Here is a 21,730-nt window from a genome sequence, read left to right as displayed (position 1 = left end):
GTTTTGTAATAGAAGCTCATGTTTTTCAATGATAAATTACCGTACCTCCAAGCATGCAGGTAATGGAAGATGGCAGGACATTAGTCATTTGCATACAGATGCTTTTGGAAATTAAATGTTTTAACCTGTCTACGCATCCATTATATATTCTGTTCATGTTATGTTTTATGTTTAAAAATAGAAATGAGTTGTGACTATTATTTTTCCTGGGGCTCTTCACTGTAAATGATTTCAAAGTGAATGCAGATGTCATAACTCAGGGGTTTTATGAGGAATAAAGAAGTGCATGTAGTGTTTCCTGAAAGTTGAAATGGTTACTTAAATAAAGGCTTTTATGTGAAGGTCGTTGAGCCCACATATCTGGCCATAATCATGGCATTTATTATATTTTAGGTTATAAATTCAGCAGAATTATTGTGTGCTGGCTTTATCACTTCCTTTATTATACAACTTTGGACTAAATATATCACATTTGTGAATGTGAGGAAAGGTAGGCCTGGAGTGTGACATGACGATCGAGCAGGAGACCGAAAGCTCTTAATATTTGTCCTATGTTTCTGGATGCTATAAATTAGTGGTATAGTATATTTACATTGGGGCATATGTACTAACAACAGTGCAAATTACACTAAATGCAGTTTGTCTGTGTAGTGTGCAGAGGGCACCAGATTCAGGATGTTTATCGTCCGTTCGGCAAGGATCTGGCACCACCTGCACTGCTCCGACTTTTTTTTGGTGCACCTTTAACATAGGGCATGCAACACAATTCTGTCGGACTTTGCATGTTAAATATAGCGCATGTTCTGACTGAGCACCGAAACGCCCCTTAATTTTTGGCACAGACACTTCTTATAAAGATATTTTAAAAACTATTTAGATTTCCTTAGTGACTGTTTTTGTGGGACCAGCTAGCACTATTGCTTGAATCCTAAGGGGGGAGAGTTATCAGGGGCTGGTGCATAGTGCACCAGCGCTTGATCTTATCCGCAAGTCGCTTTTAAGAGACTCCATTCTAAAAATCTCTGAGGCCTTTCCCAAAATAGAATTGGAACTATAACCTGCAGCTCGGTAGAGTCAACTCCACACCCTGCTGTGACCATTGACGTAGAGGTGGAGTAAGGTTTCAATTCCTTGCCTTATACCAGGAATTGTGACTTACTGAAGGAATTGAGAAATTCTCCCCCTATATTTGCACTACTGAATAGCATAGTTTATTAGTTTGTAAATCAGTCTGGTCTTCAGTGTTTCTTGGATAGCAATGTTTAAAGATATAATAACCATATGGCTATAGAGAATCTCTGTAGTGCTCTAGTGTGTAGTGATGAGCAGATCTGTAAAAATTCAGGTTCAGCTACACATGAATTTTAAAACCTAGTGACACTGTCGGGGTTGTTAACTGTTTTTAAATGCCCCTGGCAAACTCACCAATAGATTTCAAAATCCTGCTGCCCTCTTGATGACATCATCCCCTCCCCAATATGAAGGCGCCCTGCACTGTTGCCATGCTATCTGTTTACATAGGTTGGTTAAAGCACCAATAGCTATCATCAACAGTTGGCAATTAATAGAGGATAGTGAGGTGTGGATTTGTACAATCAAAGTAAAAGCAACCTTTTCCTCAATAAAAAACAAAATATAAAAAGTATGTTAATACTACATAAAATCTACATATCCTAAAAGTAGTCTTACAACACTAAAGTGTACTGGCTGAACATCAGCAGTGTAGAGGCGAGCATCTCTCTATTGCGTTGTTTGCTACCAAATTTCCCACCAATGCCAGGCTGCTGCATAGTGCCTAAATAGTTAATTCAAGCATGTGGCATCCCCCATGACAGAATATGTCCACCACACATTCCTCCATTACATTGTGCACCAGTCCCAGGGATCCAGATAACAATGCTTGTCAGTTACTGGTACCCCAAGTAAAAAAGTTTTGTTTGTCATTACATATGCTGCGTTTTGATCCCTGTTCAAATTGAAGAAGGGAACAAAAGTTACCATCGGTGCCCTCCTTTTCAAGAGATTTCATTGTGTATGGATATAAATAACAATGCTGAAAGATGTTCTATTCTTTATAACAAATCTAACAGATGTGAACATTAACAGGTATAACTCATTGTTTCCTTGGGGGAACCACACTGGAACTTATTCACTAGGGGTGTTTGGTTTGGAAATGTTAAGAAACCTTGCTATGAATTATAAACAGGACAAGTTTTTATATAATTATTGTAGTGAGTTGGACTAAATACATAAGTGGGTCCCTTACTTCTTAAACAAGGTCTTCACCAGGGACCTAGAGTTTAGGCTTTGACAAATATACATTTATACATTACAATTTTGGAAATTAGTATAAAGTTAATATAAAAAAGAACCAGAGAACATCACTATGGTTTTATGTATGTGCAGAGTGTATACGCCTGGAAAACTACTGACATATACACTTAGCGTACACATAGTATTTGCCTCCGTTTGAACAGTATGCATCAAGTATTGTGTAAAAAGCATCCTGCTCCCTCCTGCTGAGTGCCTTTTTCACAGCGAAGGCCATTGAACTCTATATGGGACGAATGCAGCAGTACTGCAGTCCCTGGTGATGTCACTCTATATAAGGACAGTGACCGGACATCACCGGGAAAACACCTCCAAAAGATGTTTTCTCTCCTCCCTATGCAATCCTCCTGATGTGCCATGCCGCTCTCCGAGTCAAATATATCATAACATTAAAGATGCAGATAAATTTGATTACTAAGTGGTGGAGCAGAGGTGCAGGGAGAGGGTCCTCCAAATCAGTCAGGGGAAATTTGGTGATGTCCAAAGTTCTGGAGCATGAGGTGATATAAATGTGCCTGTAGTTGAACTAAAAGTGCATATGTGTTTATTTTCTTAGGCGGGTGGATAGAATGGAGAACTGCAATAAGCTGATGATTTTTGGCATATTGCATATAGTATTTGTCATATTTCTACATGTGTGGGACAAATTTTATTTCCAATGCTGTATAATTTACAAATTGATTTTGATTTATGTCCAATTGTACATACACAGTGGGATGAAATAAACAATGGAAAAATAAAGTGCAGCTTAGTAAGCTTATTTTCAATAGGTTAAAGGATTCATTGAAGTTAAAGGTCATCTAGCATCAAATTATCTGATGGTAGATGACTACAACATACCTCCCTGTCCCAAGCTTCATTTCCTATATCTTTGCATGGTGCATTTCTGTAAAAAATGAGTTTATACGATATGCAAATTAGCCTGTGGTGCTCTGCATAATATATGAGGCCAGCTGCAGAACACGGCTGGCACGGCCCCGGGGCGAGCATAAATTATATTAAGGTGGAGCCTGATGGTGCTCTGCAGAGCATCACAGGCTAATATGCATATCTTATAAACTTGTTTGTTAAAGAAATACAGCCATGCCAAGATATAAGAAATAAAGCTGGGGAAACATGGGGACGGGGTGGAGAGCACAGTAGTAGTCATTACCATCAGGTAATCTGATGGTAGATGTCCTTTAAAGGACCTGCAATTGACTGTTTTCAACGACTCATTTAGCAAACTTGTTTGTGTAGTCTACACCATGGCAACAGTAGAGATGTAGGGGAGACAAGGAGAGACAAAAGAGTGCTCCTATAGTGTGTTACCCTCTTTATATTTGAATTTATTGTGATGTAGTGATACACTCACCTTTTGGAGTTGTGCAAGTAGGGCACAACTCCTATTGATGCTTGGTATGAGACTCAATGCCGCTGCCACGTTCCGCTGCTGGCTCGCCAAAGGTCCATATGCAGTAACTTGAAGAATAAACGAATAGCATCCAGGAAGGGTGCGTTGCTCTCCTTTTTGGAACTTTTGTGAAGGACTCGGCGCTGGCTTGCTCAAAAAGGACGTTTTTTTTTTGTTTGTTTTTTTAGGTTAAAAGGTTTCTTTTATTTAAGCCATTTCCGGCAATAAAATATAAAAGAATTAGAACAATAAAAGGCGTTTCGCTCTCGTGCTGAGCGCTTCATCAGATTCTGACGAATCTGATATTGTTTTAATTCTTTTACATTTTATTGCCGTAATTGGCTTAAATAAAAGAAACTTTTTAACCTAAAAAAAACGTCCTTTTTGAGCAAGCCAGCGCCGATTCCTTCACAAACGTTCCAAATAGGAGAGCAACGCACCCTTCCTGGATGCTATTTGTTTATTCACCATGGCAACAGTGACTCACTGCCAATGTCCGTACCTGGGAGGTGGGCTGTGCGTGCACATGCATGAGGTTTGAACATAGGCGGAAATTATGTTGCCTTTGATCGGACAATCTGAGTCGGAGTCAGGATAGTCCAAAAGATGTAAGTGAAGGTCCAGCAATTGGCCTGCATTGAAAATTAGTTCGATTTGAAACTTGTAGGTTTTCTAGTTTTTTTTTCTCATGGTGCCATGATCATGTTTTTAATTTTCAATAAGTGATATGTGTTTTAATCCATAAGGAATTTCTCCAAAGGACTTGGCCAATTGCTGGACTTTCACTTACATAGTTTGGAAATCATGTCAAGAGAAAGGCAGAGGGGAACATGGAGCTGAGAGGAGGGTTTTTGCCATGAAGACTACTTACCTGGGGCATGAAAAATGTCCACTTGCCTAAGATTTGCCTAGTTTGGCTAACATACAGCCAGATCCATTTTCTGCTTCATGTAAGTGGAGACTTATTTGCAAAATCCAAGGTTGAATTATGTTTATTGTTTGAGATGCCATTAGTCTGAAATGTTTCCATTAATAAAATTTGAGCTAAGGTAAGTACAGACACATATGGAATCTTGTGTTTAATGCCTAATAAAGTTCTGAATATCTATGGTATTGCCATCAAAGGAAACAAGAATTGAGCATGTACTATTTCCCCAACAGTGTTGAAGAATCCCATCTACAAGTTCTACAGATTCCCTGCATCTGACAACAAGTGGATTTGTGTTCGGGAGCAGATGTCAGAAAGCATCATGTCTTTTCATATCCCAAAGCAACTGCTTACTCTCTACTTAAAAGAAGACACCAGAAGGTAAAAAAAAAGATGTGAGCAGTGTCATGTTACTCGCTGTAGCGGAACTGATAGGCTACCAGAATGTTTTCATATTTAATTGCATTGAAGTCAGGAACCATAAGGCAAAATCTCCATATCCTGCCACAGTATACTATTATGGCACATACTAAAGCATTGTAACGTAATGTTGACTGCTTCATTCCCAGGGCAACGCTCTGTGTGTTGGCAAGCACCACTTTAAAATGCCTGTTTTCCGCCAACTTTTAATAGATCCCAATTACAAATGTGAGGAAAGCTGAACTCTATTGGGGTTTGCTCATTTATGTATAAAAAAATCTTTCCAGTTGGTCTGCCTACATTTTCCTGACTAATACTCCATATAGAAACACATTATACAGTATCTTTTATGGATAATATTTTCAACTAGAAACAAATTAAGTATTTCATACAAGCCTTGAATGATAAATGCACTGTAAATGCCAATTAATCCTGAATTCTTGCAATTTTTTGGCTGGCCCCTGAGCCTCGTAATAGGCCAACACTTCCTGTTCTGTAAAGATCTCGTCTTAATACTATATATTAATATCTACACAGACGGTATTACAATAAATGGTAACACAATGTTTTGGCTTTTATCCAAGCAGACTATGTTCTGCAGTTTGCAGAGCAGGCACAGGTATCAATGCCTTTTTATTGTAGAAAATGGCATTGACTGGTGTCTTTTTCCACTCTACTTGTGCAAATAGTTGCCTTTAAGCAGAAAGTTACTTAGAATTTGCAGTTTATATGTAAAGTAAATCTAAAAATAATACAGCTTGGAAAAATCCTTATATTCAGTGAATATTGAATGTAGCTTCGTGTCTGCATAAAGGCTACTGCATCATTTATTATACAGGTCGACCCTAGGTTACATACACAATAGGTTCTTCAGGTTTGTTCTTAAAGAGAACCTGTCACCACGTTTTTCCCAAATAGATTCTAATAGAGCCCTAGTAACCAACTTTTTAGCTAAAAAGTGTTCCACTCAGATTCCAATATATCCAGCTTTATAATTTTACCTGGTATTCAAGGATCTCTATAGGGAGTCGAGGTGAGCATGTCCTCCTCTGGCTGAATACAGCAGCTCCTGCTGTGATGTTTTATGTCGTCAGAAATGTGCATGGGGTACAGTTTGCTAATGTTAGGAGGCTGAAGGACCTGTAATGATGTCACTCTGGCCACATGACTTTAGGCCATGCCCATAACTCTTTTTATAGATCCATAGATATGAGACAGGTTTATAACTCATAGGTTTTATGGGGATGTGAGGGAAACAATTTTTGGCATAAACATAATGGAGGACATTAGTCAGTGCTGCAACGCCAGTTTTCTGCAGGAAATTGTGATTATTTTACGATTATGCCACCTACACACCATGTGGGGTAGGGGGCATAGAGCTCCTTGGTCTATGCCGCTTGATGTATCCTCCCTGACAGGGGAGGAGGTGCCCTCTACCAAACGCTGATGCATAAACATGCATATGATAAATTTCCCTTATCACTTATTTTCACTATTTGGTAGTGCTTTCTATTAGTGGAATATATCTATCTAATTCAGAAAAAGGCAGCACTGTTATTTCACACCCCCTTGAGGAAGCGACGGCGAAACGTACGTCGGGGTGTCGTGATGGTAGTCCGTGAGTTAATTTATTGTGGTAGGCATTCAATGTACAGTATATAACGTCCTTAGGGGTAAAAATACTGTTTGCATTTGTGTATACCTTTCTCCCTGGATTTATTCTTATGCCCATTGTGGCAGATATGTGTATTTTGAACTGACCACCACCACTTCTGTCTGTAATAATTTTGATGTCTTGTTGATTGCCATGCCATGTATAAATAAAGATGGAAGATTTTTTATTGGTATTTATGATTTCAGTATTACATTGTGGTTCTGTATACTGGTATTGGTATTGATATCTTGTTTAGTATAGGGACTGTGTACAATTGTAGTGGATATCCTCATTGGTAATTATTAAGCACTGTGATTTGTTCTGTACATCTAGATTGTATGTATGTATGTATGTATCTATCTATCTATCTATCGTATGTATGTTAATACTATGTGCAGATATGGGTTAATGTCTTTTGCTTTTCATTATATCTATATACCATGTATATGGTAATACTATGTTACTTTATGCAGATATGGGTTGATGCATTCTGTATATGTAGTCTAGAACGTTTACGTCTTTCATGTCTTTATTCAAAATATCATTAAAAATGTGCTACAAAAATAGCCCTAAGTAATCATTCAGGCTTTTCAAGGTGCAACCGTGCGGGATGTGTATGTAGCAAGATCTAGCTGCCAATGCAAATAAGTGTTGTATGTCTAAGTGTACCCTTGAAGTTGCACCTTGAAAAAGGGCTATTTTTCTATCACATTCAGGTGGCAACCTTTCAGGCAACTTCAGGTGGCAACCCAAACACATATGTGCCAACTGATGCCCAATATCGTGCACCAAGAAACAAGTAGGCGCCATCACAGGAGCATGGGTTAGCTTCCCATTGTGACACCTAATATCTGTGGTTGTATAAAGTAGGTCTATCTCTATTATGTCCCTGGCAGACACGTTTCTGCGTCGATCGATCGATCTACCGATCGATGCGTCATCAGAGGCATACCAGGAGACACTTAGGGCAATCACTAAATAAGTGTTGTATGTCTATCTGCCTGATATTGCATTGGTATTGCAGCTAGAGCTTGCTACACATGTGCAATACCCCCCACCGGGATTTTTGTTACTCCCTGGTCAGGTGGTCTCACTCTCCAATCACACTCCAGTTACAAAGATAGAACATTATTGGATGATAAACATTAACCAGTATTAACCCTTGCCTGTCTAGGCAGTGTCTACCTCTGCCTAATTACCTCTAGGTGTACTGAACGGTACAAAGGGCTTATTCACAACTACTCCTCTGCATTGCGCATTGGCAGGGGTGTTGCACACACATCCGGCACGGTTGCACTTTGAAAAGCCTGAATGATTACTTAGGGCTATTTTTCTAGCACATTTTTAATGATATTTAGAATAAAGACATGAAAGACTTTTAAACGTTCTAATGAGGCAAATAATTTTCTTGACTACAGCAGGACGTGAACCATGTATTGATAATACCTTTAGCCTCTGTATATGTAGTGTAGATAAGTACATTTTGAAATATTTAGTAAAATAACCTAATACGAAGTAATAAAAGTTAAATTGCTGAGGAAAGATGTGATGTGCCGTTTAATAACTTGTCCTGCCCTTGGGAACCAACAAATCCTCCCAGTGCGCTTCAGTAAAGGAGGTGCTGTTATAACTCCATGTAAGAAGCCACTAAGGAGTGACAGAATGATGAACATATCCAGAATAAATCTTGCACATTTTTATGCATATTTGTCAGATGAATAATGCATAGCCTTGCCTTTAAATATCCTTATGTGGATCTACTTGTTATTTAAGCAGAAATAAAAAGTCATCCAGGTGAATATCTGCTAGAAATGGTGTTTACTTTGTGTTTTGTTTTTAGCATTATCATCTCATATTGTCATGCAATTGGGTAAATATGGCATGCATGACAAATAGGCCTGGGACCCATGTGTCTGGGACTACAGCCAGAATGATTGAAATATGAGTCAGGGCAGATTTTGTAGATGATTTTAGTATGACTTTCTGCCAGTGTCACATTTTTATTGAACTAAATGCCTCATTTTACTCCTAAAAGTCTATTCCTATAAATCAGGACAGGGACTATGCAGTTATAGGCATCAATGCCATGGTCTTAAAGAGTGAAATCAAAGGGGTTTTCCCATTTATAATACCACCAGAATATGCCACAATGTCTGGGATTGTGCACCTGCTTTGCTGTTTTTGTCCTGCTTTTCTGCCGGGCAGGTGTATCGTAGTGTTTAATACATTTGACATTTGAGGAGTTTTGCTTCTCCAGTGAATTTGAGACATAGAGGGAGATTTATTAATCTGTCCAGTTTGCACTAAAAAACTGCATCAACTTTATAAAGGGTTTTAGACATTTTTCTGTCTCTCCTAGGACTAGCTCGGCAAAGGAGGGGAGGGCTATGAAAAGGGGGTGTGGCTTCACACCAAAAATGTCCGTGCGCCAGAAATACTGTTAACCCAGCAGAATTGTGTCCTTATTTTCTGACTTGCAGCAATTCAGGAGATTCAGGAGATTCTGTTCTGACGTGGATTATCAATGTGTGTTCTTACTGCAGAGGTCAAAGGAACTTGTCACCATTAAAATGCATTTCAATGTACAGTAGCATGTTATAGAGCAGGAGATGCTGAACAGATTGACATTTACTTTTGTAGTTTGTATAACGTTTTTTGCTCACATTTCCTTTCTGCTCTTTCTATGACTACAATTTATGGTTAGTGGCTGATATCTGTGTGTCAGGAGACTTCTCTTCTTAGAAAGAGCAGAGATTTGATTTGTATAAAATACATTTTATACTGGAACCTTCATTATTAAACTATACATTTATTAGCTCAGTTACTGTTACGCTATAACACGTTGCTTCCAGATTATTTTCTATGTGACAGGTTTACTGTATGATCTTCTAGAAGTCTTTAATTTGTTTTCAATTCCTTGAGCCAAAGAAATGCATCTTCTTCTGTTGACCCTACTCTTTCTCTGCCCCTACCAATAAGGTCATAGGTCATAGAAAAGAGTTACTTTTCATGAACTATATGTTAAACTGCATTACGGTTAATCTGTCAAGAAAACGGTGATCACCATACATTTTTTCACCTTTACCTTTTTTTGTATTCTATTCTATAAATATTTTTTTTGTGGCCAGTGCCTAAAGGCCTCTAAGCTGCACAAGTTTCCTAGCCATGATTGTACTGCATACAGGTGCATGTGCAGCTGAAACTATTGAGGGCCTGGCTGACTGCGCTCACTGGCAGATCCGTAACACAGAAAGGAGGTTTCATATTAGTCGCTTGAACAAGTGCCACAAACCTCAATATGCTCCTCATTAAAACTTTGTTATCGCTTATGGTGCTGGAGATGAGGAATCTTACAATCATTGTACCCCCTGCTTTTTACAGCTGATAAAATTCATCTTTTCACTGCTGTAAATGTCTCAATTTTTTTTTTCAGTACAAAAATTGTGGAAAACATTTATTTTGGGCATTCGGCAGAGTTTTGCTGTGCTCCACATTTCAGGCTCTTTAAAAAGTTGATTTTCCCTCAAGGTAACAATGAATCACTTGATCTTAATTGCTTCTTGTGCTTTGGAGCAGATAATGTATTACTGCTGAATATTACAGTTTAGTTTTGTCATATTTTCTATACACGGACACATTTGGGCGTATGTACTTTTTATCTTTAATGAGCACAAAGTAGATTTTTCGCAAAGGCTTCTAGATTTGGAGGTTGAGGTGATAAATGAAGGTGTCTCTTTACTTGGTTGTGATTCAGCGGTTCAGTGAGTTATCACAGAACAAATCTATTTGTCCATATGTCTAATATCCGATGATAATTTTTATTTATGAAAGCTATAGCTATGGTTGGTGAAAGTATTTCTTAAAATAATTTTTTGTTGATTGGTTGGATTCCTGCGAATCCATTGTTCCCAGAACACAGAGAAAATTGCCAGAACTGCCATGCTCGGAACTGCAGTTGACACCTACACACATGAAAAGGAGCTCAGTAGGGTGACCACTAAGCTGTGAGCAGAGCCTTGAGTTTTGGACCCCCACAAATCTGTATGTAGAATAAGTGCAGTAAGACTGAAATGATGAGTCTACTTACAAATGCTTGAAATTCATGGGCTTGGAGGTAGAGGATGCATTAGTGCTTATTACGCGGTGGATTTTGAATCTGCCTACCATTGCTCTGTTGTCGCTTTGTGGAAAAGTCTGCTTGCAAGAAATAAATTAAGCAACATAACCTATTTTTAGCCACGTTCCAAGCAGGACCTCAAAATGATGAATAGGAGGACACTTTCTACTAAAGAATCCACAAGGAAAACCCTTCCAGTTTCCAGATGCGGATTCTAGAGAGCACAAAATTAGGCCTTGTGAACATACGCATAGAGTTATCTCCATGGGCAGTTTAATCTCTATAGTATTTAGATTATCCCTAGTTTAAATGGTAAGAAATGAATAATCTCATCTGGAAAATGAATCTAATGAATAAAGTCTGTACTTATCGCTCCATGCTCTGAAGTCTGAGTGGTTTGAAATACAATTGTGTGGCATCCATTTCTTTGTCAGCTATAAAGATGTTCTACGTGTCACATAATTCGTGTTACTTTCTGCAGCCGCTTGACAAGATTTTTCTGATAAATTGTAAATACTTTATTTTCCTCCAAGGCTTAAGTAATCATCAAATTAATCATGAGCTCATTCTTTCTCAAGACAAGAGCACTTCTTAATCTAAAACATGTGCGTAATTAGTAGTTACTTCTGAGGACAATGGAAGAGAAAACGATGCAAATTGTAGATGAGATAATTATTGCATTTATGAATGTGGTGTTGGCATATAAAACATTAAAGAAGAATCTTGGCTCACTGTTGTCTGCGGGTTCAGATTTCACTAGAACATTACTCTACCAATTAATGTTTTATAGTAGACTCTGCTTAATATACAGGCAAACATTTGTGCAAACTTGTGTGAGTTTCTGTATTTGGGTTACATTTTTCATGCAATTGGAAGCTAAAACAAGGTCTGGATAGTAATGGGAGAGAAATTTTAAAGGACTTTTGATTTTGGCTTCAAAACAGTCTTAAGGAACCTAAAACCTAGTCTGATTCTGAAGGCTTCTTTGAGCTATGGTTTAATTCATTGCACTGTCCCAGTATCATTTGTTTTCATTAAACCACGGTTCTATGAGGACCTGTGGGTGCTTTTCCGTCCCGCTTATTCACTGATGAGTGTTGTTACCTTTTAATAAGTTCACTGTATATTGCTTGTTGCTTCATCTTGAAGATAACAAAGGATGTCCTCATTTATGTATAACAATACACCAGGAGCCAGATTCAACCCACTGTACTGAGGAGATCCTGCCCCCTCAGTCACAGCACTTTGCTCCAAGCTGGCAAAAGGCAGATGGAAATCTCTGTACACTCTATACAATTGGCTGTAGTGACGGAAGGGGCTGGATCTCTTTAATAAGCCTAAATCCAGCCCCCGTTCACATGATCAGATCAACTCTTGGGAACAGGAGATCACATGACCTGGAGTCCTTGTGTAATTACACTTCAGTGTAAATGCATCTTTTCCAGGTCTTGAGGATATACTTCTGTGTTTTTCTTTTCTCCTGATGAGCCTTTAAAAGACTACTGCAATATATTAAAAAAAAACTATTAAAGTTAATCCAGGAAGACATTTTTAATCAATTATGCTAAAACTGAAAGAAGCTTCCTTATGTCCGGTGAGCTAGGTAGGAAAGTTATTCTGTGAAGCACTCAAGTTCCTATAAATGAACCTGTTCAAGTCCTGAAAAAGTAACTTCTGTGAAAGGTTAAACCATACATATGTTATTCCAGAAAACATCTATAAATAATAGAACTTTTGAGGCCTACAAAACAGCAATTTAGTACCAACTGATAGTTTCATATTGTCTCCAAAACAGACCTAAACGAGAAAGGCCTGCTGTCATTGTACTGAAAAAAGGCACCATAATGCAGTATAATATGGAAGGTGAATAGATTTCAAACACAGTGCTCAAATGCCTCATCATTGGGAAACTGCGGAACAAAGGTATACTACCGAATAGTAAAGGTTATCAAATGTGATAACAAACACATCTGGCTAGATTCCAACTTAAAAAATATTGGTTATACAGAGAATAAAAAAATAAATGTATCACTTTTAGGACAAAATAAGTTTTTAAAAAAGATTTTACAGTAGAAAAAAAAGAATAATACACCATCATTATATCATTTCATTCAGACACGTCTGTGAGCTGCAACAAGAAATTATGTACACTACATCGGATGGTTGGCCTTTTATTTTAATTTCTAACGTTTTATTAATTTTTTTCTGTATTTTTTTTAATTGATAACAATCCTTAGCTAGAGTATTGTGTCTCAGGATCTTACTTGCATTCTATGAAATCCATAGTGCTAGTCTGAGAATTGATCTGTACCTGTCACACCTGACCTGGCTGACTTTGTGAGATGGAGGTCATGACTTTATTATTCACACTGCTTATTTATCTGTGTGTAGAGTTAGTATTAACTTTAAAGGAAACCTACCACTTCGGATAGGGCTTATAAGCAGGACATGCCGTGCACCAGCTCAGGGTGAGCTGGTACCGGCGCTTATCTTCCTTATGTTTTTAAACTGTTTTAAAGCATGTAATCACTTTATTAATGTTTATATCGGAACTAGCTTCCCTGCACCAAGGTCCGCTCTCGGCGCACCATGCACGCGACCGTGCGTGCGCCTGAATAGAAAGTGGTCGCGCGAATGGTGTGCGCCGAGCGCGGACCTCGGTGCGGGGAAGCTAGTTCCGATACAAACATTAATAAAGTGATAAAATGCTTTAAAACTGTTTAAAAACATAAGGAAGATAAGCGCCGGCACCAGCTCACCCTGAGCTGGTGCACGGCATGTCCTGCTTATAAGCCCTATCAGAAAGTGGTAGGTTTCCTTTAAAGTCCATGAAAGGGTTGAACAAGAATTACTATTGATGGTTTATCATCAGGACAGGTCTTCAAAAGTTGTGGGGACCAGATGTTGGGGATGACATCTGGTCCCCACACTATTTGCCATTCAAACATATGACACACAGCCAAGAGAAGTGGACTCCATGTCTCCTGGTTTATGGGATTACACAGGGCGTTGCACTTCCTATAATGCCTCAGTCAGCTGACAATTTAGCATTTTCTTAACCATTGCCTAAGTGGCAGGAGATTCTTCTTTTTTTTTTTGTTAATGCTTTATTGCAAAATATGAAATTATAACCATTGAGCAACAATACCGGAAAAACATTAAACAAACTTTAAAAATGTATTTATTTCCACGTCCCTATCCCCCACCCCTTCCCGTCCTGGTGGTCTTTAGGAAGATGAAAAGAAGGAAAACAAAAAAAGGGATAATAAGTAGTAGTGTTGTGTACGTAGTACACTTTCAAAAATTATACTTTCCACCAATTTTTGAATATTGGAAATTCCTTGCTTCCCCATTTTCTAACAACCATAAGTCTTCCCAAAAACAATATACACTGCCATAATTCAATATCCCATAAGGCTTCAGACTTCTTATCCTAATATAACTTGGTAGCCCATCAACAGTTCTCTTTATAACCTTATCCCAATATGTATGTAACTTTGGACACGCCCATATTTTATGTAAATAATAAAATTCTGATAATTGACATCTCTCAAAATATAAATGATCCCTTAGCTTCATCCTATATAGTGTATAATGTAAAATGTTAGATTGTAATAATATGTGATTTGCACACAGTGAATATTGTTTTACCTTTTTGTATAGACTACCCCATGTGTTCCCATTTATCTTACCTGGCTCTTTCCCTCATCCTTTTCTAGATGGGTATTGTTCAATAATTCCTCTGTCACCCAATATTCCTTTATAGAATTGTTATACAATTTTCTTTTGCTTATAACCTTCCCTTATAATTTCTATACACTTGTGACTTTCTAATCTCACCCTATCTGTGTCAACCTAATGGAAAGCATGGTATATGGTTGATAATGTATAAAATATCCTATATCCTTGTACCTCTGGGATCGTTCTCAGATGTCCTAAGGTTATTTTCCCATCATTCCCTATAATTTTACTAATATATCTTATACCTTTTCTAATCCATAGTTGATTCCAATTGATTCCAAAAATGATAAATATTTGCCTTTACTATACATCAGTAACTTGTTGCAAGTTGAACAGTCATTTCTCTGTATCAGAAGTGCTAACTGTGCACATAAAAAAATATACAAAGAAATTTGGGAGAGCAAGACCACCTTGATCCAGAAGGTTATAGAGGTATTTGATTGTAAGTCTGGGTTTCTTGCCAGACCAGACCAGATCACTTATGATGTTGTTGATTGAGCAGCTCTTCAGGTTGTATACCAATCAATACATTAAACGTGGCAATACCACCATTTATATAAGGCTTGCCCGCTCTGCCTTTGAGAAGTGCCAGGAGATTTAATCAGAAAAGCTATCATAAATCTTTATTATTGCTTTTTCCCTTTAATTGGCATTATAGGGATTTGTAAATGGGGCTATTATAAAGTGAAAACTGGGGTTTATTCAATTTTACTTATTGCATGGCATCATTCTTAAATTGCTTAAATCTTTCTTTATAAAAGAAACACCATTGATATGAAGATGTGGTACCAGAAAGGCAGTATCCTATCATCCTGGAGAGTTTAGATTAAATACATAAGAGATAAAGCTTGATTTACATATTATGTGGTGTCTATTGACAAGGCAAAAATTACATGTCTCTTTTAATCTTGGTTACCCCACAGTTACCCCTAAATTAAAGGGGTATTTCCACGAAGACAAGATTCTTTAATATACTCGGGATAATAAAATAATGCATTCTTTAATTCACTGTTCATTAACAAAAATACAGCATTTCACAGATATAATTAAGTGTATACAATTTCGGTTGTCCCAGGATCTGACCATAAATCTTCTGACTATGGCAGGGCAGATTCCTCTCATGAATATCTTCTCTTGTCTGCATGACACAGTTCGCTTTATGCCTTAAGCCCCAGTATTTCAAGATGAGCACAGACTCTCATAGACACTTCCTGTTGGCAAGCAGCGTTTAGAGTTTATTCTACAAGCAACAGATAAGATAAGACCTTTATTCAGGGGGGGGGACGCATTAGTAGAGCTGACTCTGTGTGTGTTATAGCTGAGATGTAGCAGAGCTTATTGTGGGTTTTATTCATCACATGGATCTCTCATCTCTAATCTGTCATATCTCTCTTTTTCTATGTCTATGTCAGATACTAGTAGCATGTACAGAAGCTTAATAAAGATGTATTTAAAACATGTACCCTGATAATCTAAGCACATTGTCAGCACAAAGCATCTCACAGCACTGAAGGGATTGTGAAGGGTCCGTCCACACTCTGGAATCTTACACTGATCATCACATAGGAGCTAAAACAGCAATAAAATGGAGTAAGATTTCTAAAGTAAGGGGTTAAAAATTAGCTTTAATGTGAACATCACTAGGGGATTACAATTAGAGAACTTTCATGGGCAAACCCCTTCAATCAACATCTACATTGTATGTTTATCCTTAATATCTTCAAAGAGATGTTTCTTTTGGTACATGAGGAAATGTAGAAATCTGTTGGTTGGCCAAGAGAAATGTATATTTGATTGTGCATCTGTATTATCAAAAAGGATATAACAGGAGGCTTTTTGGAATCGAAATTGCTTTTAGATGGTAAATCCTTTCCAGCACAGTCTTAATTCATCATTCACATAGATGGCTTTAACAGGCTAAATCGTTTGGTAATAAGAATTTTAAGCTTCAAAAGCTGAAATGAATCCATCGTGCCTCCTAATTTTTTATTGCTAGCGACTTTCAGCAAATTTGAAAATGTGTTTTCATTTTATTGGTTTATGGTCCAGTGCTGGGAACATCCATATTCATTGATCTCTATACACACATACACACACATAATACCTTAGTACCTGATGTCTTCATCCCAATGTACTTTGTACATATCAATATTAGCTGGTGACTGGCAGCTGCAGCTTCAATTATTTTTAATAAATTATTTTGATTGACAGGACAATTGTACAAGATAGGTTGTTTCTAAGATGAACTTGTATGTAATTGGAACAGGTATATTTTATGTAGTGTAACTTTTGCCCAACTTTTTATGTCCTTAATTTGACAAAAATAGATCTTCATTGCAGAAACCTTTGATAACTTTTACAGTTATCACTCGAGGAAAAGAGGTCCCATTTTAAATAGAAGTGTTTGTAAGTCAGATATTGTTAAGTCAGGGACAGCCTACAGGGATAGTTTTTGTTTATTAATTTTTCTTATCCCTGTTACTAGTAAAAGTTCAAAATATTGCAGTTTCTGTATTTGGCCACAAGCACATAGCCAAGAGTCACATGACTTGTGACAACTTTGCCTTCCTCCGCACACAGGATAAAGGGAACCTGTCACCATTAAACCAAATGACAGGTTCTCACAGAAATCTTTATACCGTTTCCCATTCACTTTTTATTATAAAAATCCATATCTCATACCTTTACTAAATCAAATTTAGAAAGTTGTTGGCACCTTGCTAGAAGACTCATCAAGTCACAGGTGGCATGTTTTCTCTGCAGCTGGCTTCTCCAACATCTAGCGCCGTCAAATTCTGTAGTGCTTTACAAATGATTACATTAACAAATGTAATAAGACATTACAGAGTAATAACAGTCATATGGCACAATAGGAGTGAGGGACCTGTTCTCAAGAGCTTATAGTCTGAGCATGAGGGGGTGACACAAGAGGTGCGGCTTGAACCAGCCATCAGCCGCCATCTTGTATACAAAATCCAAAGTCAGTGGGACTGCAGAAATGCATTTTCTGGATAACAGACAGCGATAGTACCCAGGATTGGTTAATAAAGAGTTAAAGTTGCATGCAGTTAGTGAGTATGATAAGCCTACCTAAATAAATGGGCTTTTAGAGCACATATGAAGCTTTGGGGATTCGGTATTAGTTTGTTTAGACCGAGGTAGGGCATTCCAGAGAATTGGTGCAGCTCTGCAGAAGACCTGGAGACATGAGTAGGAGGTTCTTATTAAGGAAGAGAATAATCACTGGTGGACCGACTTTTGAGACTTCTGTGAAAACCTTAATGTAACTTAAATTGCAACCAAATTGCATAAACCAATAGTGCCAATCATAATGGTCACAGATGGTCCCTGGATAGTCTATTCCCTTTCGAGAGCTGAATCATTAAAGGAAATATTATCCAGGTTTCGAAGAAGTTAACCATTAGACTTCTTATCTCTCTGAAGTGGATGGAGCTCAGAAGGCTTTACAGGAGACAGAAGGAAAAAAAAGGCTCAGAGCAGCTGCTTTATTTAATAGAGTATATCACATCAACTATTCCATACTGAAAAAAAATCATTTAAAGGTTTAGTTGAAGAGGAATTGTGGAACATTATAATTTCTAAAAATCTTTTAAAAAATTGATTAAAACAAAAAATGTTTTTCACGTTTCAGAATAGAGTTTGCAGGCAGAATGTGTCTGATGTTCAGCTGTGTGGACTTGTTTGTAGAAGATTAAATCATTTTGCAGCAACAGTCTCTCATTCTTGGGCCAACACAAATGTACTGAACAAATGGTAGTTTGTTTCATACTCAAAGCCACATTAAAAATAAGTGCATCTAATTCCAAGTCACAACATTAGCCCAAATTCATTTTCTGTTTGTCTGAGTTCCAAACAGATTATTATATTTGGGCAGTGTTTCACTGAAATATATAAATTTGCCAGCGCATTAATGGAATTTCGGAGGTTTCGGTATCAATTTCACAGCGATATTTCATACAGTTTCTGCCCTGTTACAGTTTGTCAGGTTATTGATGGGAGTTAATGTTAGTTTTACTAAATGAAAGGAACTCTGTGTATAGTACATCATTTTATTTGCATATATTATTTATACTTTATATGTGTTTGTAGATATGTGTGTATATATTTAATATATAAAGCTGAGTGTATGTGGGTGTGTGTGTATGTATGTCCGCTAACGGATTCTGCACTGCCCCATTTACAGTCACCAAATTTTGCATAGTCGCTCTCTGTGACTCAGGGAACGTCAAAGACCAGATTTTGAAATGTTGCAAATTTTCCACCCCACACTTTCCAAAATATTATTAACCATCATATACAGGAGCCATTGTCTGCTGCTGCTTTGGCAGTTAGAAGCTGTCATAGGTCATTAATATGAGCTCTGAGCTTTAATTGGTTACTATAGTCAATGAGCATAAGACTGCTTAAGTGTGAGGTAATATCGATAGAGACATACCCTCCAGTATATAGCCAGCATCCCCTGCTCCCTAGTATATTGCCAGCCTACCCCTGCCCCCCATTTTATAGTCTGCCAGCCTCTGCCCCCTAGTACAAAGCCAGCACCTGCCCCATAGTACCGTATTTTTCGCCTTATAAGGCGCACCGGACTATAAGGCGCATTAGTCCGATGCGCCTTATATATGTAATAATTCCATATATAAGGCGCATCGGACTATAAGGCACGGGGTCCGGAGGCGTGGCGGAGGTCCGGGGGCGGAGCGGAGACCCGACGGGACGGGACGGGACGCCGAGACGCGACGGGGAACGCGGGGAAGGTGAGCGGGGAAGATGAGGGGGAGGTGGAGGAGGGCAGCGGACCATACTTACATAGGTCCCTGCTACCGGAGACAGCAGATCTCCAGCGGGAACTGCAGACCACGCGGCAGAAGTTGTTCATGCCGCGTGGTCTGCAGTTCCCGCTGGAGATCTGCTGTCTCCGGTCTCCGGTAGCGGGGACCTATGTAAGTATGGTCCGCTGCCCTGTGCCCTGTGCCATACATAGGGCGCACCGGACTATAAGGCGCACTTTGGATTTCCAATCCAAGGCTTTTAAGTGCGCCTTATAGTCCGGAAAATACGGTACATTGCCTGTCAGCCCCGCAGCTAGTCTTCTTTCTTCTGTTGTTTCAACACCGGATCCCTGTGCATCGCCTGTCTGACCTCTCGTGTGTGTGTGTGTGTTTTACGTGATGACTGGCTCTTACCTCTTAGACCCCTTTAGCTCTCTGATCTAGGAACCAATAGTTACACAGCATACCACCCTATTTAATATACAACTGCAAAGGATGGTTCAGATTAGTAAGAGTTCTACGAAAAGTTTGTCACATTTCATGAGCTGCTGAGGACGAGTTGCAGATTAATTTATGGTATTCACCAAATATCTTTCCTGTCTGTATGTTTTCTTTAAATCAGCTAAAGTAGAATCATTTTGTGATTCGGAATTTCACACTGTTCAAAACTATAATTCATAGAATAGTTTTACACATAATAATAATAATAATAATACATATCTTGGAGTTATATTGTAAGTACTACTGTACACATGTCACACATCCACAGTGCACAAGTCATTCCACCTTCAAACTATATGAAATATTCATAGTACATTGGTCCTATTGATTTCCTGTTTATATTTTCATTGACTTCTTGTATTTCTGTTCTTACTGTAACAACAGGACCACCATACTAACTATGCTATTAGCCATACTAGGAACATAAAAACCACACTGAACCATCCTAAAAATTGTTATATCCATTACATACAATAAGGCTGTGCATACCACAAAGCCCTGAATCCACAGGATCAATAGACAAAAATCGATAGACTCAAGTAGACAGAAGTGAGAACTTGAGCTGAAATGTGTGCTTTTATTCGTATTGAATGAATAAAAAATGTTTTTGAAGCTGCCATATCCACTTTTTCTTCGTTAGCCATTGCATGGTAACTAGCTTCCTATGTGGTGGACCTAAAATGTAAAAACAAATTAAAAAGTAGTATCCTGCCGGCTGTAGTATATTAAGAAGTCACATTATGCATACATTTCAGTCAGAATTCCAGTTTTAACATTGCTCAGTTTCCATTGGTCTTTACTGCCTATTGTCTTTCAATACATAAGATATGGCAAACAATGATCCATCTCTGCCAGTAATTTGCTCACTGTGTGTTGATAAACCAGTAAGTAAAGGGTGGGCTGTGTAGAAAAACTAATGTTGAAGGAAGGGAGATTCTATCTATCGGTCTGTCTATCTATTTATCTTTCTTTCTTTCTTTCTTTCTTTCCTACTTGTTACAAATATGGAATGTGAATTAAGTTTTCTGAAAAAGGAAATAATATTTATATTGATTATTGTTTTCTCCCAATTAGAATTGAGGAACTGAAGGAACTTGGGGACCTCTCTCCACATTGGGACAATCTGAGACAAAGTGTTATAACTCATTATGAAGAAATGTTGGGTGACTACCAGGAAAGCCTTGCAGAGCTTGAAAAATACACAGGTATTCCAACCACACAATTGTAAAGTTAATAGTAAGGCACAACATCGAAGCAATCTCATTTTCTGAGTTTTAAATAGATTACCCTCAATGTTTGATCAATGAAGATACATATTGTGCAGTCGTAGCTGGCATTCCCGACATTGGTCAACTGTGGGCAAAAGCAGGTACCATATTGTATGCAACATTATACATGACAGTAACCCAAAAAGGATAGTTAACATTAATAGTTTTCCATGAATAAGAGCATGCCATTCATTTCATGTAAAGTCTTTGTTACTGGTGAATGTAAAAGTGAATATAACTTTTGTAACTTGAGCACAGCCATATCATGTAAATTTGGACTCCGAGCCACGTTAAAAAAATTCTACCATCAAAATCCATTATGAAAAACCAGGGACACTTACTGGTAGATCCAAGCACTGTGACTGTGGTAATCTTTTTATATTTGTTATCAATGGTCTTCCGTCTAAAAACAACTTTTATAATCATGGTAATGAGCCTGAGGGGCTCTGGTGGGTTTCCAAAGCCTGTTGATGGTTTTTTACTGGTTGTTACAATGAGCAGATCAGGGGTCTCGCCTACCCCTGCACTTCCTTCTGCTGCTGGATTACACAGGCAGAGGGAGGAAGGAGAGAGCAGGGGGAGACATG

The 21,730-nt window shown here is 38.2% G+C and overlaps 1 protein-coding gene across 9 annotated transcripts in view; it reads left to right on the top strand.

Annotated features, from left to right (window-relative positions):
• The window catches only part of INPP4B (inositol polyphosphate-4-phosphatase type II B), a 366,270-nt gene that overhangs the window by 266,584 nt on the left and 77,956 nt on the right, over positions 1-21,730 (top strand). For all 9 annotated transcript variants that reach the window (XM_072119662.1, XM_072119688.1, XM_072119643.1 and 6 more), the window contains 2 exons: positions 4,886-5,033; positions 20,950-21,080. In XM_072119662.1, the coding sequence (XP_071975763.1) occupies positions 4,886-5,033; positions 20,950-21,080 (279 nt within the window). The remainder of the gene's footprint in view (positions 1-4,885; positions 5,034-20,949; positions 21,081-21,730) is intronic.

This window comes from Engystomops pustulosus, chromosome 1 (assembly GCF_040894005.1).
Source record: "Engystomops pustulosus chromosome 1, aEngPut4.maternal, whole genome shotgun sequence".
Lineage (NCBI taxonomy): Eukaryota > Metazoa > Chordata > Amphibia > Anura > Leptodactylidae > Engystomops > Engystomops pustulosus.
The sequence above is the reverse complement of the archived record's forward strand: the minus strand, read 5'-3'. Positions and strand labels throughout refer to the sequence as shown.